The sequence below is a fragment of the Humulus lupulus genome, chromosome 8, assembly GCF_963169125.1.
Source record: "Humulus lupulus chromosome 8, drHumLupu1.1, whole genome shotgun sequence".
Classification (NCBI taxonomy): domain Eukaryota; kingdom Viridiplantae; phylum Streptophyta; class Magnoliopsida; order Rosales; family Cannabaceae; genus Humulus; species Humulus lupulus.
In genome coordinates, this window is record NC_084800.1 from 12370052 (window position 1) to 12395318 (window position 25267).

General features: G+C 31.9%; 4 protein-coding genes and 1 long non-coding RNA gene across 5 annotated transcripts; all 5 read right to left on the bottom strand.

Moving 5' to 3' along the window:
* Nucleotides 1-6413: 6413 nt before the first annotated feature.
* Nucleotides 6414-8131, bottom strand: LOC133794597 (GDSL esterase/lipase 1-like). Its single transcript, XM_062231928.1, has 5 exons — nt 7840-8131; nt 7610-7731; nt 7250-7480; nt 6887-7142; nt 6414-6772 (listed from the first exon to the last, which is right to left on the bottom strand). Exons 1-5 carry the CDS (start codon nt 8114-8116, stop codon nt 6537-6539), a joined length of 1122 nt encoding a protein of 373 aa, XP_062087912.1. The 5' UTR covers nt 8117-8131; the 3' UTR covers nt 6414-6536.
* A 3166-nt stretch (nt 8132-11297) lies between these two features.
* On the bottom strand, nt 11298-13174 carry LOC133794598 (GDSL esterase/lipase 1-like). The gene is made up of 5 exons (XM_062231929.1): nt 12844-13174; nt 12619-12740; nt 12237-12467; nt 11874-12129; nt 11298-11759 (listed from the first exon to the last, which is right to left on the bottom strand). The coding sequence occupies exons 1-5, from the start codon at nt 13112-13114 to the stop codon at nt 11524-11526; spliced, it is 1116 nt and encodes a 371-aa protein (XP_062087913.1). The 5' UTR covers nt 13115-13174; the 3' UTR covers nt 11298-11523.
* Nucleotides 13175-14698: 1524 nt separating this feature from the next.
* LOC133793492 (uncharacterized) lies at nt 14699-15740 on the bottom strand. Its single transcript, XR_009874853.1, has 2 exons — nt 15512-15740; nt 14699-15038 (listed from the first exon to the last, which is right to left on the bottom strand). It is a non-coding gene; the product is annotated as an uncharacterized LOC133793492 (long non-coding RNA).
* Nucleotides 15741-17063: 1323 nt separating this feature from the next.
* Nucleotides 17064-18936, bottom strand: LOC133794599 (GDSL esterase/lipase 1-like). The gene is made up of 5 exons (XM_062231930.1): nt 18542-18936; nt 18313-18434; nt 18015-18245; nt 17667-17922; nt 17064-17550 (listed from the first exon to the last, which is right to left on the bottom strand). The coding sequence occupies exons 1-5, from the start codon at nt 18810-18812 to the stop codon at nt 17315-17317; spliced, it is 1116 nt and encodes a 371-aa protein (XP_062087914.1). The 5' UTR covers nt 18813-18936; the 3' UTR covers nt 17064-17314.
* A 4410-nt stretch (nt 18937-23346) lies between these two features.
* On the bottom strand, nt 23347-25070 carry LOC133794600 (GDSL esterase/lipase 1-like). Its single transcript, XM_062231932.1, has 5 exons — nt 24754-25070; nt 24503-24624; nt 24181-24411; nt 23839-24094; nt 23347-23738 (listed from the first exon to the last, which is right to left on the bottom strand). The coding sequence occupies exons 1-5, from the start codon at nt 25019-25021 to the stop codon at nt 23497-23499; spliced, it is 1119 nt and encodes a 372-aa protein (XP_062087916.1). The 5' UTR covers nt 25022-25070; the 3' UTR covers nt 23347-23496.
* Nucleotides 25071-25267: the final 197 nt, after the last annotated feature.

A 25267-nucleotide genomic window follows, 5' to 3' on the forward strand; every position in this document is an offset into this window, starting at 1 on the left:
TTTCTTAATGGATTTCATTTTTAACATTAAATCATATTATATATATGATTAATATTTTAAATTATATAAATATAATTTAAAAAACTCGAGGATATTTTAGTCATATTGAAAATTATTTGACCAAAATCGGATTCAGGGTAATATTTTGTTATATTTTACAAAACACATAGTCCGATTTGTCATTTAGCAAAACAAGAGGGCCGATCAAGTATTCGGGCAAAATACATGGGCCAAATTAGTATTTTCCTAAATAATAATATTAAAATAAGATATTTAAGTATTACACTATTTTGATGGTCATTGTATTTTTTATTAATATTATTAGAATTGAAAAAAAACGGAACATTGAATGAAATGGTCACAAAATGCCTATTTTTTCACATCACTCCATATAATTGCTCACTTTTTTACTTTTCATTACAACTACCTAATTATTATAGTAAAGTTCCAAAATTGTCCTTTTTGAATAGTTTAATTGTTACAAACTTTCACACTTTAGAATTTTTCTTTTCTTTTCAAATTTCTCAATTTTTTATACTCTCGTAGTCTCTTTATATCTTATTCAAATAAATATAATTTATTTGTTCACACTTTTAAATATAAATTATTATTATTCTTCAATGTTTTTCTAAAAATTATAATGAAAAACTTACTATATCAATTAATACTAATAGTTTTAAATATAAGATTAAGAATGTGTAGAATTTTTTTAAATAAATTATTGCAAAATAAGCTCATTACATACAATTTTATTTAAATAATTAAAGAATAAACTCATTAATTACCTTTTTGTTATATAAAATTTTTTACTGCCTCTACAAGATATAGACACATATATATTTTAGAGGTTTTTTTTTCAAACACACATTTTTTTTTTGTTTTTTGTTTTACTTTTTTACGGTTCCTATTTTTTTTTAAAAAAAATATGCACTCAAGTTTTCAAAAATACAATTTTCAAAGTTTCATAATTACGAAAATACGGTTTTAAGGAAAAATAACTAAAAATCAACTTGAAAACAACTCACTGTACCAACTAAACATAAAAAAAAAAACCTAAAAACAACGTGAAAACAACTTGAAAACAACACAAAAAAAGAAAAAAGACAAAACTGTAAAAATATAAAAAATTTCTTAAAACCATAAAATTGAAAGAAAAAAAATGTTTGTCCGTAAAAATGTAATTTTTAATGAAAATTAGTATTTTATGTAATTTTCCCTATATTTTATTTTTATTTTACTAAATTGTAAATTCATTGTTTACAATTTCATTAAAATAAATAGTAAATAGTAAACTTTTTGTTTTCAATTTTGTTGTAAGTAAATAAAAAATTGCTTTCTCCATAAGTATAAAATCCATGATAATGAAAATACTTGTTTGCAATTTCAAATTTAAACATAAATATTTTTTTGAATTTTTATTCCAATGAATGTGATTAATTTTCAATATAAAAACTCAAATGATAAACAAAAACATAAGCGTACACTACTTGTTTATGATTTCAAACCAAGTTAAATATAAGTTTCAACAATTCTGTTTACTAATTTAAATTTAAATACAATATAAACAGTTAGTTTACACTTTTGAAGTTTTAAGGAAATCATGTACTGCTGCTATTCTTAATTTTTGTTTACATTTTAAATTATTTTTTTAAATGTAGAAAAAAATGTTTTGTAGATATTACCTTAAAATAAATATAAATTTGAAATCTTAATTCAAGAAAAATTAATTTATTTTTTTAATATATTTTTTATATGTTAAGGTTATTTTAGTAAAATATTCTAAGAAAAAAAAGGTATAAATCTCTTTTTTTTTTGAAATAGAGGGTAGTAGTGTGTATTAATTGTGAGGAAATGGTATTTGTGTGGTTATCCCTTGAATAATGTATGAAACCTTTTGAGTTGGGCCTTTAACTTTCTGAGGATTTGAGAAACTGCTTTCTTGTGTAGTTAGAGACCAGTTCACATGTTTGGGGTGATTTTACAATTTTAATGACACTGGAGTTCAACCAAAAAGGCCCAAGTTCATAATCCTAATTTTCCTTCTTTCTTTCTGTTAGTACCCGTGGTCCATCCAAATGTCCACAACAATTATATCACAAATTTTTACCATTTCTCCTACACCAAAAATCCAAATGTTATATTTAGTGCATTTATATAGGGAAATTTCAATTTGTATGCTTGATAAAGCTATAATTAAAAACAAATGCTAGGCATATTAAATATCTCAAAATAATACTATTTTTTGGCACTTTACCCAAAATACCCTTACTATTTTTTCCTCACTTCTCATTTCTCTCTTATCTCTTATTTCACTCTCACTCACCTCACAACACCACCACCACACTAAATATTGTATTCCAAACAGATTTTGGCATGATTTTTGGGGTTTTTTTTTGCAAGCTTTTTCAGATTTGAAACTCTGAAATCTGTAGAAAATCGACCTTGCTCGATGGTGCTCGATGCCAGCTCGATGGGGCCTTCAAAATCATAATTTTTCATGAAAAAATGACTTTGCTCGATGGTGGTTCGATGATAGCTTGATAGTGGCTCGATGGTGCTCGATGCAATTCTTGCAAGAGACATACTTTTTCACTCGGGTGTCCGTTTGTGGATTTTTTCAAGATCTACACGTTCGACATGTTCATATGCATATTTGTGAAGTGTAACACTTGTAAAAAATACAAAAGTGCAAATATACCTAATGTTTAAGACATCTTTTTGTATATTTTCAAGTTTTAAACTTCCCAAATATGCATATGAGCATGTCAAACGTGTAGATATTTAAAAAATACAAAAAAAAAAAAAATCACCCCAAACGGACACCCGGGTGAAAAATTATGTCTTTTGCAAGAATTGCATTGAGCACCATCGAGCTATAATCGAACCATTATCGAGCAAAGTCATTTTTTCATTAAAATATCGATCTTGAAGGCCCCAGTGAATGGTTGCTTGATAGTGCTCGATGCCAGCTCGATGGGGCCTTCAAAATCGAGATTGTTCATGAAAAAATGACTTTGCTCGATGGTGGTTCGATTATGGCTTGATGGTGCTCGATGATGCTCAATGGTGCACGATGTGATTCTTGCAAGAGACATAATTTTTCACTTGGGTGTCCATTTGGGGTGATTTTTTTTATTTTGGGTAATTTTTTCAAGATCTACATGTTTAACATACTCATATGCACATTTTGGAAGCTTAAATCTTAAAAATATACCAAAAGATGTCTTAAACATGAGGTATGTTTGCACTTTTGTATTTTTTACAAGTGTTACACTTCACAAATGTGCATATGAATATGTCAAACGTGTTGATCTTGAAAAAATACCCAAAATAAAAAAAAAAATCACCCCAAACGGACACCTGAGTGAAAAATTATGTCTCTTGCAAGAATTGCATCGAAGACCATCGAGCATCATCGAGCCGCTATCGAGCTACCATTGAACCACTATCGAGCAAAGTCATTTTTTCATGAAAAATCATGATTTTGAAGATCCCATTGAGTTGGCATCGAGCACCATCGAACCACCATCGAGCAAGGTCGATTTTTTACAAATTTGAGAGTTTCAGATCTGAAAAAAATTATAAGAAAAACTCAAAAATCATGCCCAGGTCCGTTGGAAATACAATATTTAGTGTGGTGGTGGTATTAGTGGTGTTGTGAGTTAAGAGAGAGTGAAATAAGAGAGAGAGAGAGGGAAGAGAGAAGAGAGAAGAGAGAAATGAGAAGTGAAAAGTAAGGGGAGAAATGGTAAGGGTATTTTGGGTAAAGTGCAAAAAAGTAGCATTATTTTGAAATCTTTAATATGACTTGCATTTTTTTTTTAAATTATAGCATTTATCAAGAATACAAACTGAAATTTCTCTTTATATATACATACACATATTGTTTAAGTGTTTAGGAGAAATGACAAAATAAATATAAAGTATTTGAGAGTGGAACACAAAGAAGCTGAAAAGTCTCAATGGTTACTATTAGCTCAAACACAATGAAGTGATTAGAAATTAAGAACAGTAACACATATAGATACACACTTATCCACTATTTTAAATTTGTTGTTGTGTTCTCAATTTATGTCGTTTTTTATGTTTGTAGTCGTTTTTGCAATATTTGTCATCGTTTCTCTCAATTGATGTCATTTTCAAGTTTTATTGTTTGTTTTGACATTTATGTTTTTTTATGGTTATTTTTCCAAACCCAAAGTCGTTTTTCCACAATTTATGTTGTTTTACTCAATTTTTGTCGTTTTCAAGTTCACTGTCGGTTTTGTCGCTAATGATAGTATCATTTCGTTTTCTCAACTAATGTCGTTTTTCAAGTTTCTTGTCTTTTTTTTTGATGTCGTTTTTTACGTCTGATGTCGCATTAGTAAATTCATGTCGTTTTCAATTAATTGTTTCTTTTATACGATTTTTATCCGTAACTATATTTTTATATATAGTATTTTTTTTCTTGAAAAATTATAATTAAAACTCCATTAATTACTTAAAAAAAACTCAATTAGTCTCTTTTGTTCGGTTTACAATTATCATCATCATCTTCATCTACTCCAGACTCCACCTTTCAACCCCCTCCTCGTACAAATAGTTACTGTTTTCTTTTCATTACTCTTCTCTCTTTCTGTTTGATTTTCGACCCACAAAGGCTGTTCCATCAAAATATTCAGAACAAAATTTAACTAAATAATCCAAAATTCAAGAGTGTATTCTTGAAATCCTTCTCCAAACTCACTCCACCCCCTCACTTCATTGCTCTATACCCATTTCCAAATCCCATTTCAATGTCTAAACAACAAACGCATTTCACAAAATTCGATTCAGAATTATCAAATGCTTGATTTCGATTATATTTGGAGCTGACCCATTTGGAATTGAAGACCAATAAGTCGTTTCCCGACGAGGTTTCAAGGACAATTATGGAGTTGGGTTCTATAGGACCCTTTCGACGATGACCCAAGAGAGTTGGCCATTGGGTATTGGTGTTCGCTTTATCGTTGATACTGAAGGAATACCTATTCTTTCTTTGGGACCAATACCACTTCTTTAGGGATAGATATACATATATAAATTGGTATCATTAGCCTTGTATACATTGCTCTCTAAAATGTACTGCCAAAACCAATTAATAAAACAAGTTAAATTTTGGCATTAATTGCCAGAAACGAAGGCTAACACTTTCTATTATATTTATGAACATTTTGGTTGTATTACAGGAATGAGAAGAATTCACCTGAAATGTATGTGGGCCCATAGAGATTTCATTTCATTGAGTTTGAAGACACAACAATATTCTTTATTTATATAATTTGCTGAATAAACATCGACTATGATAGTCTGCAAAAAATACTGGCCACCACATGGGAGGCTTGCCTGGTCATATGCCATTGTGACAAACTGACGAGACCATTTGGTCAAAATATTCGCAGGAAAATTAACCTTCCTTCTTACTACCTTGCAATAGAATTGAACTGAGGGAGTTTATTTAAGGAAAGATCTTTAATCACTTCACCTGCATCTGCCTACTGCCTCCATGATGTACTATCTTTTAAAAAAATACATTTTTCAACCCAATATTTTGTTGAGCTTTATTTACAGGATCATTAACTCGAAAAATATGTAAATTTATAATACATCAATTTTATAAGGTTATATTTGTAGATATTTTATCTGAAATCAGATTTAGAGAATTATTTTAAACTATTTTACGAAATAAATGGTCTAAAAATATTTTTTTAAAAAAATAAAAGTTTATTGTGGAATTAAGATAAAACACAAAGACCTAAAATAATATAAATTTCTTTGTAGAAAAGTGGCATACATTTATGGATTTTTTTTTTCAAAACTTACTGGTACATTTTTGCTAAATAAGAGAGAAAAAGAAAAGAGAAAGTGAAGTCTTGTTTTTATTTGAATATATTTTTTAAACGAGGTATTCAATTTTGTGTTATTTCTAACCGTTTTAATTTTTACTTTTTTATCATAGACCTGACCATGAGTATAAGCATGTCTGAGTCAAACCTCCAAGCTCCAACCAAAAAGAAAAGTTAAAATTTTTTAAAATACACCATTTTATATATATATAAAAGAAGTTTAAAATATTATCATATTATATAATATATTAAATATTAATTAAAAAATATGATTGGCCTATAACATCTTAGAACCGGCGGATTATCGGCATGTCTCCCATTCTAAAAGGTAACATAATCACACAAGTGAAACAATACCCACAAATTTGTTAGATCATTCATAAGCATTACATGTGCCCAATACTACTTAAAATGGACTTATGATTGGTTAAAGTTAATTGTTTGAATCTTTTAAATTCAACTATTTATGCCAAACACCATTTCGAGTCTTATAGCATTAATCTTGTTGTTAAATCAAGGGTCCATATTATTGTGACAATTTCATGATGCACTTAACTTAACAATCATTTTATTCTCAATTTATGACTGTAGTCAATGTTTTCCAGATGGAAAACACCCTAAAACTCTTCACACATGCAGTTGAATGCACAATGATAGTCTTCGAACCCATTAAAATTCAAAAAATTGTTCAAGATTGTAAGGCCAGGTGACATCAGGGCCCCCACTCCAAAACATCTTTGATAGTTGCTTGCATGCCTTTTCCGATGGATGAAGAGAATCAAAGAAGAAGTAATCACCAACATTATCACACAGCTCAAACTCTGTCTCTCCTCTCTTCCCACCACAGCTATAAACTCCTCTGTACGGACCGCTGCCACAACATCCCATACTAGCATCCTTGAAACCTTCCACAAAAATGGATAAAAGAAAAACATAAACCAATGAATTGATTCACCAACAAGTACAAAAACAATGGAATAAACCAATTATATTATATTTTTGTAATATAGGAGCATTACCATATTTTGAAGGGTGGTCAATTATTTTACTCACAGAAGTAAAAAAATCAAACGTTGTGTAGTTGAAACCTTGAAGTTCACTATGTATCTTTCTTAGGACTTTAGGGAGTAGTATGTTGTGTAGTTTAGCCAGAGATGTAAATTCATCATAGCAGGCACCATTATTTTCTGGTTTAAGCATTTTTATCCCTGGAAGACAACCCATTGGTGGGATATTTACAAACCCAAATTTCCTTCCTCCTGTATTGTATATTTCCTGATTAAAAACATGCATCAACTCATTAGCCATAACCCACTTTCAGAAATAGAATCACCAATTCAATGAGTTAAAGAAAGGGCCATATTATATATACTATTCATTACTTGAAGAACTTGGGTCAAATTGCCTAACACCACGCCAACGGTTTCTTTCTTATGGTGCTTGTCTAAGATGGTGGAGTCAGCTGTATAACGGGACATATAATCGTTGCCTCCCACGCTAAACAAGTAAACAGCCGTAGAGATCAATGTCTCGGCTTTTGCAGGGCCTAGTGTTTGACACAACCGTTTCTTTACTTTCTTAAAATAGCTTACTTGAGTTTGAAGGTCTACCACCTATAACCCATATACAATAACATCAGTTAAGTTACAGCAAGGAAGTACCAAAGCAGAGGATTTAAACTCATGATGATTAAGCTTAAGAGGACTTAATAATTTGCTTGATAAAGTAATAAGACTACTTACAAAACCTTGATGACTCTCAATAAGAGCTCCAGCCCCACCAGAAGCAAAGTTGACCCCATATGCATAGTTGGAAACCCCAGGTTTTAAATATGGGGGAATCAAGGGAAGGTCGGCATATTCACCTACAAATAGTAATAATAATAAAAAGAAAAACAGATAAAGAAACTTAGAAACCTATCTGCCAAATAAAGTGATGTATTGATATACACACATTTTTATAGAAATCTTACTGATAAAATCAGGGATTAGACGACCATCGGAGAATCTACCGGAGGGAAAACGTAAATAAGTCTTTCCATAAGGACGGAAGTTGGCTTGGTATTCAGGAGTGGTGTTGATGTAATTGTTGTTACCGGGATCGTATAGTGAATCGCCGAAGACGAAGAGGGCCACATGTTTCCCCGGCAGCCGTATATGAGTGACGCCGGAGACTGCAGGCCTACAAATGAGTAAGGATAAAGAAACAAACCAGAGAAACGTTATGGCTGCAAACCCCACACTTGCCATGTCTCAATCTGAGTCACTGCTGTTTTGTTTAAAACGCTGTAAAATGTAACGTAGGACCTGTGAGGATAGCTAGGATTCATTCAGAGTCCATTCCCATGGTTACATTTCTTTTTATAGTCTTTCTGGCTGTCTTTTTCTCAATACAAAAATTAGGATGAGTACTAAGAAAATTTAAAAAAAGTTACAAAAAAAATCAACTTTGTTTGATGAAATTGGATATTATTTTTTAATTTTTTTATAGGGAAATGATTTTTTTTGTCGGGAGGAAACGGTATTTAAGTTATTATTTGGGGTATTTGCGGCATAAGTACCCAATGTTTGAGCTTTGTACGCGGCATAGACCCAATGTTTATTTTTAGTGGCAAAAGTACCCAAAGTCAGTAAAACTGTAATTCCGTCAACCTCCTCCGTTAGGTTCCGTTTCGTGATGACTGGACCAACACGTGTCACTTCGTGATTGGTCCAACTCAATAATATTTTAAAAATAATTATGATTTGGACCAATAAAAACGTGACACGTGTCTGTTTAACGGAGTAGACTGACGAAATTACAGTTTTACTGACTTTGGGTACTTTTGCCACTAAAAATAAATATTGGGTCTATGCCGCGTACAAAACCCACACATTGAGTACTTATGCCGCAATTATCCCTTATTATTTTAAATAATTTTTGTTATTAAAAAGATGGGATTTTAGTTCCTAAGTTAAAGAATATAATAGTAATATATCTCTTTTGTATAAAAAGCATGTAAACAACAGAAATTTTTATTTTTAATGGGTTTTTATCTTTTTTCGTTTAATTTTAATTGAATATTTTTATATTTAAGATAATAATTTTATATTTAACTATAGATTTTAAAAATAACTTAAACTTAAATATATATATTTATACATCGATTTTACAAATCTTAAAATATCCCATATCATTTTAATACTAGTGTTTCGCATGATTTTTTAATAGTCATAAATTTTACATATGCATTAGGGCGAGTTTGGTACAACTTTTAGAAAATTTAGATCCCAAGTTCCAATCCAAACCCTAACTCTTAGAACTGCTATTTCTAGTTAACGGGGCACTAGAAATATCCCCGAGCCCCAAGTGGGCCCCCAAATCAGATTCCCGAGACCCCAAGCCTTATTCCCAAATTTTAGAAAATTAATATTTCGGGGCACTTGGCACGGTTGCGTCCACACAAATTTTGGGGTTTCTAGGGCACTGGCGCGGTTGTGCCCTGCCCAACGCAATCACGCCACATGTCTTGAAACCCCAAATCAAATTCATAATCCTACTAATTCGGGGACACTAGCGCGGTTGCGTTAGGTCCCTAGAAACCCAAAATGAACCCAGAAACAATGTGTTCTTCCCCAATTCGGAAGTTACAACTTTTCCATGCAATTCCAACCCAAAACTCGGTCCCAAGATGTTTTCCATTTGATTTTTTTTATATAAAAACAGTCATAAACCAATATTATATATAACTCCAAGGCAACATTAAAACATCCTCAAAGCATCTAAAACATCAAAATTTGCCACTTTGAGCTTTGAACACAAGCTCTCCCCCTCCAAAACCGAGAATCCCAACTAAATTCACAGCGCCAATGATATTCAAATTTCCCAGCAAGTTGTAAACAATTCCTACTCCTCTAAACACCCATTTAGATCTTCCAAAACCACCCAAACTTAAATTTAGAAATCACCACATTTAAAACTCAAGAACACACCAAAGAAATGAAAAAAAGACAATCAAAGAACTTACCTCAGAATTATGAATCCGAATTCTTTGATGCCAAAGGATGATCCCCTAGCAGTTGCTAATCCCAACTCAATGCCCAAATCCTCCCCAAATCCCCTAGCAGTTGCTAATCCCAACTTGATGCCCAAATCCTCCCAAATTCCCAATAAATTAGTTCCTAGTTTGATTGTGGTCCTTGAGTGAGCTCTTGAGAGATGGCCAAAAAGAGAGAGAACGTGAGCTGCACTAGTGTTAACCAATTCCTCTACCAAATGGGTCAAATGACTTCTTTACCCCTTGCCTCACTTAACCTTAAAGCTATACCCAAAATGTATTTTAGTCATTTGCCTCACTTCCTACTAAACTTAAAATTATACTTATATTTCCCAATTAAATTCTCTAATCTTTCAAATACAAATATTCTCTCCAATAATATTTCATAATCCATTAATTCTCAAAATATGTAAAAATTACCAAAATACCCTTTGGTTCACCCCAAGCAAGAAATAAATTCTCGTTGTGACTTTTTCGCTAAATTGCTCAAAATGATCGACTCATGCCGAATATCACAATTATACCCTCATAATAATGTGGTCTCAAGTACATAGCATATAAAATTACAACTATACTCTCAACGAGTCAAAATTATGAAAATGTCATTTTTTGTCACAAGCAAGTCTTTAAGCATATTTAATACATGTAACACATACATAATTAGTCATATCATAAGATAACTCATATAATTCACATATATACTTAATTATATATTAACATATCCACATATTTGCTCAGCGTGCCCTTTCGGCACGCTAATCCAAGCCCTAATTCTAATTAGGAATTTTAGAATGTTACAATGGTGTTCCTCCTTGTTAGGGGTGTTCATGGTTTGGTTTGGTGCGGTTTAGAAATTTTTTGAGTGGCTTAGGCTACTTTTGTGCCTTCTCAAGCTAATGACGACACTTTTATATTGAAGGACGTCAAAGATAAGTTTTATTTTATTACAATAATATTTAGTTCCTCTTGTCTAAGATTCTTCTTCCCTAAATATATATAGATATTCTAAAAATCCAAAATACTTGTTTTTAATTCTTTTCAAGAAATTACTTATTTTTGTTGGTTTGTGGTTCAAATATATTATTGGCCTAATAAACAAACTAGATCTAATGATGACATTCTCAACTATGGAGACTTCACGGATAAGTTCTAAATTCTAGTACATCTCTTTCTTATGTTTTGGTTTCAATTTTTATATTATGACCGATGAATTGACTAGCAAGCCCTTAGATTAGGCTAGACAATAAATTTTATTGAATGAAAGACATCCCTCGTTCTATTTATAATTGTATTCCGATTAATTCAAAATAAGATATGTCCTTCATTTAAAAAAATAAAATAAAATCACACAAGTGATAAATATCCATAATTTTTGTTAGAAGATTACCCAACACTAGTGTTAAAGTTATTTATTTTAATATTTTAAATAATAATAAGCAATTTTAAATTCAACCTAACACAGTCCTAAAATAAAATAAACCCTCTGAATGACATCACGCACTTAACAATCATTTTATTCTCATTTTATGACTATACTCAATGTTTTCCTGATGAAAAACATGCCCTAAAACTCTTCATACATGCAGCTGAATGCACAATGATCGTCTTCAGATCCATTAATTAAAATTCAAAAAATTGTTTAAGATTGTAAGGCCATGCGACATCAGGGCCCCCACTCCAAAACATCTGCGATAGTTGCTTTGATGCCTTTTCAGATGGATGAATAGAATCAAAGAAGAAGTAATCACCAACGTTATCACACAACTCAAACTCTGTCTCTCCTCTCTTCCCACCGCAGCTATAAACTCCTCTGTACGGACCACTGCCACAACATCCCATACTAGCATCTTTGAAACCTTTCACAAAAAAGGATAAAAGAAAAACATGAACTAATGAATTTGTTCACCAATCAGTACAACAACAAAGGAAGCAACCGATTGTAGTATATTTATGTGATATAGGAGCATTACCATATTTTAAAGGGTCGTCAATTCTTTTACTCGCAGAAGTAAAAATATCAAATGTTGTGTAATTGAAACCTGTAAGTTCAGTCTGTATCTTTCTTAGGACTTTAGGAAGTAGTATGTTGTGTAGTTTAGCCATAGATGTAACTTCATCATAGCAGCCACCATTATTTTCTGGTTTAAGCATTTTTATCCCTGGAAGACAACCCATTGGTGGGATATTTACAAACCCAAATTTCCTTCCTCCTGTATTGTATATTTCCTGATTAAAAACATGCATCAACTCAATAGCCATAACCCACTTTCAGAAATAGAATCACCAATTCAATGAGTTAAAGAAAGGGCCCTATTATATATACTATTCATTACTTGAAGAACTTGGGTCAAATTGCCTAACACCATGCCAACGCTTTCTTTCTTGTAGTGATTGTCGAAAATGGTGGAGTCAGCTGTAAAACGGGAAATGTAATCGTTGCCTCCCACGCTAAACAAGTAAACAGCTGTAGAGATCAACGTCTTGGCTTTTTCAGGGCCTAGTGTTTGATTCAACCGTTTCTTTACTTTCTTGAAATACCGTAGTTGAGTTTGAAGGTCTACCACCTAAAAGCCATATTATAATAAAACATTAGTTAAGTTAGATTAAAGCAGATAAGTACCAAAACAGAGGATTCATAACATTTTAACTTGTGATATTCAATTCAAGCTTAAGAAGACATAATAATTTGCATGATAAAGTAATAAGACTACTTACAAAACCTTGGTGACTCTCAATAAGAGCTCCAGCCCCACCAGACGCAAAGTTCACCCCATATGCATAGTTGGAAACTCCAGGCTTTAAATATGGGGGAATCATGGGAAGTTTGGCATATTCACCTAGGTAATAATAATAAAAAGAAAAACGGATAAAAAAAATTTAGAAACCCTTCTGTTAAATAAAGAGATGTATTGATATCTACACATTTTGTATAAATCTTACTGATAAAATCAGGGATTAGACGACCATCGGAGAATCTACCGGGGGGAAAACGTAGAAAAGTCTTCCCATAAGGACGGAAGTTGGCTTGGTATTCAGGGGTGGTGTTAATGTAATTGTTGTTACCGGGATCGAATAGTGAATCGCCGAAGACGAAGAGGGCCACGTGTTTCCCCGGAAGCCTTCTGTGAGTGACGCCGGAGACTGCAGGCTTAAGAACGAGTAAAGAAACAAACCATAGAAACGTCATGCCTGCAAAGGCCACTCTTGCCATGTCTCAATCCGAGTCACTGCTGTTTTGTTTTGTTTAAAACGCTTTAAAATGTAATGTAGAACCGGTGAGGATACATAGCTATGATTCATTCAGAGTCCATTCCCATGGTTATACTTATTTTTATAGTCTTTCTGGCTGTCTTTTTCACAATGCAAAAGTAGGATGAGTACTAAGAAAACTTGAAATAATAAAAAAAAAATCAACTTTGTTTGATGAAATTGGATATTGTATTTTTTTTATAATGATTAACTTTTTATAGATGGTATTTTTTTAATTAAATAGATGTGGCTTTAGATTTAGATCCTACTTCAAATTTTATAATAATTCTTTTTAGTTATTTTTACGTTATGGTAATTTTTTTGGGGGATTTTTCTAAAATATCCAAATACCATTAAAAAAAACAACTTTCTTACTGATACACAGCAAAAACAACTTTTGTACAACACAATTTTTTTTTCTTCAAAAATACTACTTGCTCTCTTCTTTGCAAGCAGCAAGAACCCCACCTTCTCAGGCGACCCATGGTGCCAGCTAGCTTCAACTTCGTTAAACAACCACTGCAAAACCATGAATGACGGTGAGTAGTTTTCTTCGTTAATCAGCCATGGCAGCGACCAACGAGGGGAGATCTCTATGAATAGCAGCAAGAGAAGATTAATGGAAGACCTCCATTAACGCTGATGAGAGAAGATCCACAAAAATACTATTTACGTGAACAGAAAAATCGTTGATTTAAAGTTGCCCAAATATTTCGAAACGAAATCATTAAAAAAAATTATGAGGTTGATTAGTGTGTGGTTAGTTTAATTTATTCATCAAATTTGGTTGCTCTTTGTTTGATTCTCATATTTTAATGATATTTCTTCCTATAGTGTAGTTTCTGTCTCATTAATTTTGTAGATCTAGAAGGGAAAATACTGAATTGAAAAACCTAAGCAGTATATTAAAAACAAGTAAGGTATTTTAAAATATTAATTTAACCTCTGTTGTTGTTCAGTTATTTGCTTGTTGTCATGGCGTTGTTGTCACTTAAACTTATATAAACCTGAAAATGACAATGTTGACATCCTACAAAACTTTAATTTATGCACATCTCAAATAATGAAATCGATACCAATTTTGAAGATAATGGAAAATCGATCCCAAAACACTGCAAGTACAAATACCTCATACAAAAGTTGCATCAACAACTACAAAGCAACACGAAAAACAACAAAACTTCAACTACAATAACAAGTCAAAATAACGCTACCCACTCCGAAAAATAATTGATGACGACAATCTCATTATTTACTTGTAGTTGAAAATAAAATAAATTGATTCCATAGTATCTCTTATGTGAGTATAATGGATACAAAAACAAGTCACCCATTCTCTTTTTCTACTATATAGAATCAACAATGTATCAAAGTTGTGTTGCTATTGTGTTGTTGTAAAGTTGTTAGTAATGAATTTTTTCTTTTACCAGTTTATGTTGTGTTGCTTTGGTGTTGATGTAATGTTGGCAAAACTAAAATCAGTACGAAAGTTTTATTATTACAATGTTGATATCATAAATTACAAACAACATTTTGCCAAAACAAAAGCTCAGAGAATTCTTAATTTTTGATGAAATGTGATGTCCAACATTGATACAAACTAAAATTAAAAATTTGACAATAATCCAGAATTGTGATATAGCAACGAATTAAACTAAATATAAAAATAAAGATGTCTATAATTTGAAATAAATGAACATATGTCAAAAACATAAAAACAACAGCTCCTGTGTTGCTTTCTTGTTGTTGCAGGCTTGATTACTTTGATATGCATGATCATTTTTCCTACTCCAAAACCCTCCATTTACCTTTGGGTTTGATTGGAGCTTCACTATCACTGTCCATATTTCAAATTGCTTCATCGACAAAATACTCAGCAAATGACGCTACAAAAATACCACAATCATTACAGAACAATAGAAAAACAACATATTACTAATAAAAAAACCAACAAAACAGAATAAACCTTTAAACATAAATAATATTCAATAGATACTTGCTTATTTTCTTGCTCAGACAAACCCTAAAAGAGTCAAACACAACCTAAACACCAAAAAAAAAAAAAAAAAACCCAACACAAAACCCTAAAATAACACTTAATAAAAATAAAAAATAAACACACCAAAAGAATTATAAAAACTGGTACTAAACAACCAAATCTCAATCATTCAAGCATTACACCAAACATATTGCATGCATTGTGAAAAAATGCACTAACTTATACGAAAATATAACAAAATAAACCAAAAAATAAGGTAACAAAAAAATAAAAAGCAGCAAGATAATAATATACACAACAACTAAATGAGTAAAAAAACAAAATCAACCAAAAATCAACAAAAAGAAAATACAAAATTACATAGTGGGTAATGTCGGCAATGGAGAAAAATGGCTGGAAGCTATCGGCGACGGAGAAAATGGGCTGGAAGTAGCTGGAGTGTTGCGACGGGGAGACTGAAGTGATGATGAAGAGCAGGTGAAGCTTGGGCAGTGAGGAAATGGAGGAAGAAGAAGAGAAAAAACGTATTAAAGGAGGAAGAAGAAAAGAGAGAAGGACATGGAGGAAAAGAAGAAAGAGAAAAAGAGATTGATAGGTAGGAAAGTGATTGATATGTGTCATTAAAGCAAATAATATTTTTATAAATATTAAACTTAACAAATATTATATAAGTAAACATCAAATAGTAAAATAGTTAAAATACCCCTCTAATAATAATTTTGTAATAAATGTGCCAATTTTGGCAGTTTGCCTAAAATTCTTTTTTTTTTCTTCTTCCATTTGATCTTTCTTTCTTATTTTGTCCAATTGCTCATTCATCTTTATTCTCAAAGTATTCACGACTTCTTAATCTTTCTCACAGTATTATTTTTATCTCTTCACATCTAGGTCCTGGATCATTTTTTTTCCTCATTTTGAACTAGATAAGAATTCTTTAGTTTTTATTTTGTTTTTTAAAACACAATATTAGTAATTATTTATTAATTTTTCAGTCTACATGGTTCCTTATACGCACTTCTGGTTTTACTAATCTTTAATATCACATATCATTTTAACAGGAGTGTTTTGCATGACTTTTTGGTAGTCATATAATTTTACTAAATGCGGTAGTCCTACTCAAACTCGGTCCCATTTACAAATAAAAAAGCAATGAGTTCAACTGTAATTCTATACATAATATATATAAGTTTATACAGAATCAATTTAAAATTTTATAATAATATAAATTAGTTTGTATTGATTATAAATTAAATCACATAAATGTTTCGAAGATAAAAAAAACAAGACTGTAATATATGTTTCAATATTTATAATTGTGCTATAGATATTATACTAAATTTGGCACAAAATTGTACAAATCCTTTGGCATTGTGTTTTGATATAAAATAACATTTTAAGATACAAATTAATATATATAAAACTGAAATTCATCAATATCTCTTGAATATTTTTTTGTTGTTGTAGCATTGTAATTATAAGAATATATTTACTGCTATGTACCCATGCTACGAAATTTGACGGTGTATAGCACCATCTGAGCATTTTTCTTTTTAAAATGCAATATAGCAGTGCATCAATTATTTAGAGATTTTCTAATATTTTTCTAACAAATTTGGAAGGAAAATGAATACATTATATATTATCTACTTTTTTTTTTGAAAATATTACATGTTATAATCAGATACATTATAATTCAGAACTGAATTATGTTAAACCACAATTTCATAATAGTAATCCTAAGTCATATTGCCTCCAATAGAGAGACTTTAGGCGACTACATATTTGATTTTTGCTCATTCTGTGACAGTACATCCTTTAGCATAATTTTTTTTTGTTGATAAATATTATAATTCGGCTTTGTACGCTAAAGCTGGATATTTATAAAGTCATTGTGAAGAATGGCTCAATTAAATTGAAATAAAACCACTTATTTTCATTATTTTATTTTTTTACAAGAGAAAAGTGTGGTATATATTATGAGTGATATTCATTTATAGAAGCTAAGACCACGTGCATACATAGAAATTCTAAAACTATGCTCCATGTCTCTGAAGAGGCCTAGTGTTTCGTTGGTTTGATGGAAGAGCTACTAGAAAAACACTTAAAACTCTTCGTACATGCTGCAGCTGAATATATAATGCACAATGGTCATCTGCAGATCCACTAAAATTCAAAAAATTGTTCGAGATTGTAAGGGCACGTGACATCAGGGCCCCCACTCCAAAACATCTGTGATAGTTGCTTGTATGCTTTTTCAGATGGATGAACAGAATCAAAGAAGAAGTAATCACCAACGTTATCACACAACTCAAACTCTGTTTCTCCTCTCTTCCCACCACAGCTGTAAACTCCTCTGTACAAACCACCGCCACAACATCCCATACTAGCATCCTTGAAACCTTTTCCCAAAAAAGGATAAAAGAAAACCATTAACTGATGAATGTACTCACCAATAAAAGGAAGAAACAAGTCATATATATATATATAGTATAATTATGTAATATAGGAGCTTTACCATATTTGGAAGGGTCATCAATTCTTTCACTTATAGAAGTAAACAAATCATACATTGTGTAGTTGAAATCTTTGTGTTCACTCTGTATCTTTCTTAGGACTTTAGGAAGTTGTATGTTGTGTAGTTTAGCCAGAGATGTAATTTCATCATAGCAGGCACCCTTGTTTTCTGGTTTAAGCACTTTTATCCCTGGAAGACAACCCAATGGTGGCACACTTACAAACGCAAATTTCCTTCCTCCGGTTTTGTAAATTTCCTGATTAAAAATATGCATCAAACTTATTAACCATAACCCACTATCAGAAATAGAATCATGAATTCAGTGAGTTAATTAAAGAAAGGGCTTACTTGAAGAACTTGGGTCAAATTGCCTAACACCATGCCAACGTATTCTTTCTTATATTGCTTGTCGAAAACAGTGGAGTCAGCTGTAAAACGGGAAATGTAATCGTTGCCTCCCGCGCTAAACAAGTAAACAGCTGCAGAGATCAATTTCTTGGCTTTTGCAGGGCCTAGTTTTTGACACAACCGCTTCTCCACTTTCTTGAAATACCTTAGTTGAGTTTGAAGGTCTACCACCTAAAAACCCCCCATCATAATCAAGCTTAAGAAGACATAATTTGCTTGATAAATTAAGAGTACTTACAAAACCACGGTGACTCTCAACAAGAACTCCAGCCCCACCAGAGGCAAAGTTCACCCCATAAGCATAGTTGGTAACCCCAGGCTTTAAATACGGGGGGATCAAGGGACGGCCGGCATATTGACCTAAAAATAATAGTAATAATATAAAGAAAAACAAATAATTTTTTTAGAAACCCATCTGCTAAATAAAGTGATGTATTGATATATACACATTTTTATAAAAATCTTACTGATAAAATCAGGGATTAGACGACCATCGGAGAATCTACCGGTGGGAAAATGAAAAAACGTCTTGCCATAAGGACAGAAGTTGGCTTGGTAGTCAGCAGTAGTGTTGATGTAATTATTGTTACCGGGATCGTACAGTGAATCGCCGAAGACGAAGAAGGCCACGTGTTTTTCCAGCAGCCGTAGTTGGATGACGCCGGAGACTGAAGGGTTAATAATGAATAAAGAAAAAAACCACAGAAACGCTATGGCTGCTAACCCCACACTTGCCATGTCTCACTCTGACTCACTGTTGTTTTGTTCAATGTAGGACCGGTGTAGCAATGATTCATTCAGTCCATTCCCACGGTTTTCATACACTTCTTTTTATAGTCTTTTGGTTGTCTTTTTCTCAATACAAAAAGTGTGATGAGTACTCAGAAAGCTTAAAATTTTGTAATATTATATAATAAAATTTGGATGAGTACTGGTTTTGCTAATCTTTAAGAGAATTGATTAGGGTACTCCTTGTGAGCAAGTTGGGGTGCAGTTATTTAATAAGTATTATTGTATTGTATTGCTAATATGATTGGCAACTCATGTTTTGTTGGAAAAATTAAAATATTAAATATCAAATAATCATTAGGGATATTTGTGTTAATAATTACTTTGTAGTTAAGTTTGTTGCACTTAAATGTTTATGTAAAAAATTTGGCTGTAATAATGCTTACCGTTAATGTTTTGGTATAGCTGTTAGTCCCTGAGCCATTAGAGGTATACAGGGTACATGTGGCACAATCCGATTGAGTTAAATTATTAAATTTTAAAAAATAAAGATATATTTATATTTTTTATTAAATATATAAAAAGAAAAAATAAAAGAAAAAAATAATAATAAAGAAACAAAAGGTTGTGTCCGATTTTAGGGATTTGTCACGTTCTCTTCTTCACCAAGTCCCCAGCCGCAACCTCCAATCCGATCACCACCGCCCCTGGCACACCACTTCGGCGAAGCACGCCCACCGTTCCAGGCACAAGAATCCGGCCACGCAGCTCCAGTCGGCGCTGCTCGGCTCATTCTCCAGATGCACAGCCACATAGCTCGGCGTCTTCTCCATCGCATATCAAGAACCCAGGCGAGCGTTGCGGGTGTCTTCTTCGACCACGGTACAACTCCTACCACATCCCCATTCGCTCTAAGGGCATGAACATCTTCGGCTTGTGCCATTTCGACTTGAGCTTCGTCCCCCATTGATTCCGACTGAGTAGAGGTGCCCGATTTTGATTTTATGTGCTTGTCTATAGTAATTTCCGATTGGTTAGGGAGCCAATTTGTGCAGTTTTTCTTTGCTGGGTTCTTGTGTATATTTTGAGCGTTATTTTTGGCCAAAAATCTGGGGTTACTAAGATGAAATTTGTACGCCCTAATTTTCCAACGGGCTATTAGCGAGCTGAGATACAACCTAATTATATCAGCCACGTGGATCCCCCATGACCGGAGCTGTTGTCATCAGGTCCTACCTCGTTAGCTCGGAGTATCCAAAGGTTCGCCAAGATTACTTAAGGACCGAGTGAGGACTGTGAAGGCCACAGGTCGAGGAGGCATCCAGCTCGTGGTACGAGCTGAAGTTGGAGGCTATGACCTTTTATTAAGTTAACCATGCAAGGTAAACGTGCATATATCAAATATCACGTGTCTGATATATCCCTGACTTCTCGAACATACAGCGTGAACGTGTGTGTTCAGGCACCCATGACTGGGTTAGGTCGTGCGGCCCAATATCCCCCTTACCTATTGATTAGACCACACTTCATGTGTCAGGTTTTAGGAATTAATCATGAATGTCACAGAAGTGACATGATAGGTAAGAAGGTCACGGGATGACCCCCCTTACCAACTCCCAGGTGCCCTCTCCTATTAATATGGAGACCCTATTGTTAGAAATTTATTGGGGTCACAATTGTATATATAAAATGTGTGTTGGGGTCATCAAATAAATAAGTCAAATTTATGTGGTCTATTTTGGAATAAAGTTTATGACTTAAGGGCATAATTGTCATGATTTTATATGTGGATACCAATTAGATAGTTTCTGATTTGATGAGGGGCCAAATTAGAAATAATTAATAAATATTACTAACTGTTTTAACGGTTGGTAATATAACAGGTAATGGTCCCCATTTGCATCGTATCGTATTATTATTCAGACTTCCTGAATCCCCATCATCAGGAAAATAAGGGCTTCAAATGTTTTTGATGCAAATTGGAAGATCATACCTTTTTACAAACGATTCAATGGACTCCGGTACGCTTCTGCTAATCTATATTCTATTGTTTGATTCTCTTGAATTAATTAGGGCTATATACAGATTGAAGTTTTTCCTAACACCTGAGAGTTGCAAAGGGTTGGATTCTATTGTGTAAGGAAATACCCTGTAAAGAATATCAGGCATATAACAATAATATTGGTTGGTGGAGTAGAAAGATTTTAACCTTTGAACCACCTAAAAAACGTAATTGTGTCACCAGTCCATTTAAAGATCATTCATCTATTTCAGTTCATTGTTAAGCACTAATCTCTTCCTCTTATTTTCTTAATTACCTGTTGGCGAAGAACTGCGTCAACAAAATTATTAGTTTATATTGTTATTAAGAGTGGGTTATGTTCTGGGTAAAGAATTTTTAGATTTTTTTGTTTTAGACTAATTTTAGAAATGTTATTAAGATATTACAAAAATCAATTTTTATTAGTTGTTAGTTTTCTTTTTATTTTAGATTAAAAAACATGAACATATATATATATATTTATTTATTTAAAATTTAATCTAATTGAGTTATGCCACTTGTACCCTATATATCTCTAACGACTCAGGAACTAAGGACTGTACCAAAACATTAACAGTAGGCATTATTCCCGCAAATTTTTTTACATAAGTATTTAAGTGCAATATATTTTATTACCGCAAATATTCCTAATTATTATTAGAAAAATAAATTTGTATGGGGTTTTCTTGATATTGTAAAAAATTATTCTTAGCTAAAAAGGCTAAGTGACAGCTTTATAGCTGTCAAAAGTAATGTTACAACTAGGAAAAAGGATGGTTACAAATTAGTGACTGTAACAGAAAATGCTAAGTGAGTAAACCAGTAAATAACAAGTTAAAACCGTGGATAATAACCACTTGGTTCTAATAATTTTACATACGTACTCATTTTCATACATAATATTATGTAATATAAATTTTTATTATAATATAATTTCCTTTGCAATTAATGCAGTTTATATTATTTATATAATTATAATATTATGATATAGCTTCTGGTTAACCAATTAAAAGAACAGGACCACAATAATATTCTGGTTAGCCAAAGGAACTGAATAAATTAAGATCTAGAGTTAAAAAGTTAAATTTCAAAAAAGAAAATAAAAAAGAGGAAGCTAATTAAAAAGTTAATTATAATTTCCTTTAAAAAAAGTTAATTATAATTCGGCTTTAGTTGTACGCTAGATACGATACTATATTATATTTAAACCAACTTCAAGAAAAGCGCAAGTCTCATCTTCTTTAATTGCTGCAATGTCAACACCAAACATATACTTTAGTGGTTAATATATATTATCTACTGAGTTGGCATTATGCCATATTACGACTTTTGTTTTTGGAAACCATATTAAGATTTTCTTTTGTGAGGTAAAACCATATTAAAATAGTAATAAGGTGGGTCCCGAGCCTACTCAAATTTTCAAATCAACCTAAAAAGTAAAGGATTGCGTTTATTGAGTCGGTGGCATGTGTTCTTTTAGACGTGTGTCTATTTATGTATATTTGCTAAGATGAAAATCAGTGTGCGATTTAGGTAGGGCTTGCCTAGAGTTTGACAAAAGAGTCAAATTAATTAATGGTTTTCATTGATTAGTTTGATCATGTTATAATATATTTTAATCAAAATAATATAAAAATTAAGTTGTAAAAATCTAACTTTAATCTATCTAATTAAGAATTTTTATTTATCCCGTTTAATATTTTAGTCAGTTTGGTCGGCTTAACTAGTCCAAATCATTTTTAATTTTTTTTTAAATATTTATATAATTAGATTCAACAAACTAAAAATATACTATATATCTATTTATACATATTATTCTAAATTGAAACTATAAAACATTATTATAAATTTATCGGTAAAAATTTAAAAGTAATATTTAATATTAGATATAATATATGTAATATATTTATTAATAAATGAAAAAAAGACTCTTAATCTATTTATCCAGATTATATTGGACATGTTTGTATAATGCCCAAACCCACCAATATAATCATTTGACAATATTAATTTTTATTGAGTTATTCGGGTTACATTTTTTGTCGTTTTTTTCGGTTTGATTTGAACAGTTTGGAAAACTTTTCATAGCCCTACAATCAATCATGTGGATGGAGAATATGAATAATGATAAGTATGAAAATTTCCTTTGCTTGGTAGAAAGAGTGCACATATTTTTGTTAAGTTGCAATAGTATTGGCTTCAACCAATCGGTGAACCATAAATTAATCAAAGCTATAGAAACCATATGAAATTAACTTAAGCATGTAGATGTAATTCAAAATAAAGTTAAATATATAGACCGGAAGTAAATTTATTCATCATAAAAAATTATTAAATTACAAAATATAAAATAATTGTAAAAATATATATTTTTTAATTCTTTCCCTTAAATATTTGATAATCTTTTTTCACATTGATTATGTAATTAAAAATTTTATGTAAAGATGAGATTGTAGAAACTTTAACACAAGTTATAAAAAGAACATTTACAGCAATAGCATATTATTAGAAACATCCATCCATTGAGCTCATCATATATAACAATATTATTTAATAATATATATAGATCATGCATGATGATGCAACATTATTTAATTTGCTAGCATACATAAATATAAATATTTATATATGTTGTTATTTTCTTCTACTGCTTTAATTAAATTCAAATAATGATTTGAGATTATAAGGCGCTATGAAACTGGGGTCTCTTCCACTCCAAGCTTGTACGGAAAATTGATGGTAAGCCCTATCTGTGAGATGACCAGAATCAAAGAAAAGATTTTCACTAGGATTCTCGCACAACTCATACTCTTTCACACCTCTCTTCCCTCCACAGCTCAAAACTCCTCTGTACGGTCCACTGCCACAGCAAGCTACCATTCCTTCCTTGAAACCTTGATAATTCATTTACTTATTAGCTAACCAAAAATAATAATTAAGATAAAGATCGAGTAGTATTTTATATAATAATAAGATTATTAAGTAATTAAGTACCATATTTAGAAGGGTGATCCATTCTTTCTTTGAGAAATGAGTAGAAGTCAATAGAGGAGTATTTGAAACCATGGAGCTCATATTGTAGTTTGTGAAGGAGCTTGGAAATTGCTCTGTTGTGCAGTTGTATATATGGTGTAATTTGATCAAAACAAGCACCATTTTTGTCCACTTCAATCACTCTCATGTATGGTACACAAGCCAAAGGCCACAAATTTAAGAACCCAAATTTTCTTCCTCCAAGTTTATATATTTCCTACAACAAAAACATTAGGTTATAATTGAAGTAATAAATAAATAAAAAATTGATGGAAAAAAAAAAAAATTGAAGCAGCTTGGTACCTGAATGACTGAACTAATGTTGCCTATTACGAGTCCTACATATTCTTGGTGAGAATAGGTTCGAAGAACAGTGGAGTTTATTGTGAAAGGGAATACGTAGTCATTGCTTCCAGCACTAAATAAGTACACAGCTCTGGAGAGCAAAGCTTTGGCCTCTGTTTCTCCTAGTCTCTGCCTCAATTCACCGCTTACATTCTTGAAATATCTAAGCTGAGTTTGAAGGTCTATAGTCTGATGAAAAAAAAAATCCCATTCAAGGAAAATGCAAGATGAATAGAGCCCAAATAATATTGTTATATCTCATAGTCATGTATCTACATACCATTCCTTGGTTAATTTCAGGCATAACACCAGACCCTGCAGATGCAAAGTTGACCCCATATCTAAACTCATGGTTTCCGGGCTGTAAATATGGTGGAATCAGTGGTAACTTGGCAAATTCAGCTGCGCACACACACACATATCAAATAAAGGTCAGGTTAGACCAGTATAGAATTAAGTTAATATGCTATCAAACATTCAGAGACAAATAAAAGATACATGTATGTATATAATTTAAGAGAAAAGAGTTACCAATAAAATCAGGGATAATGCGACCATCGGAAAATCTACCAGTTGGGTGCTTAAAAAAGGTTTGGCCATAGGGCGAATAATTAGCCTTGCCAATTGTGTTGATGTAGTTATTGTTGCCGGGATCAAATATTGAATCGCCTAGGACGAATAAGGGCACGATATTACGTTTTTTATCATGTGATTGTGAGTGGCCGACACAGGTCACCACAACAGTGCTGCTGAGAATAAGTATTGTCAAGATGCCTAAATGATACGAACGAGATCCCATGCTTCACTTTCTTTCTTCTTCTTCTTTTTTTTTTTTTTTTGAAGATCTTCTTTGTTTTATTTGTATATATATATATATATAAAAATCAAAGGATAATGTTATCAAATGCGTATGGGTATGTGCAACTCCAAAGTCTCGATTGACTATAGATTTGAGGAAAAAAAATCACCTGTCCCAACATTTTTAATCTCTTTTGTGTTCCACTAATTATTTAAAGGTATTTTATTTATTTATTTAATATATATT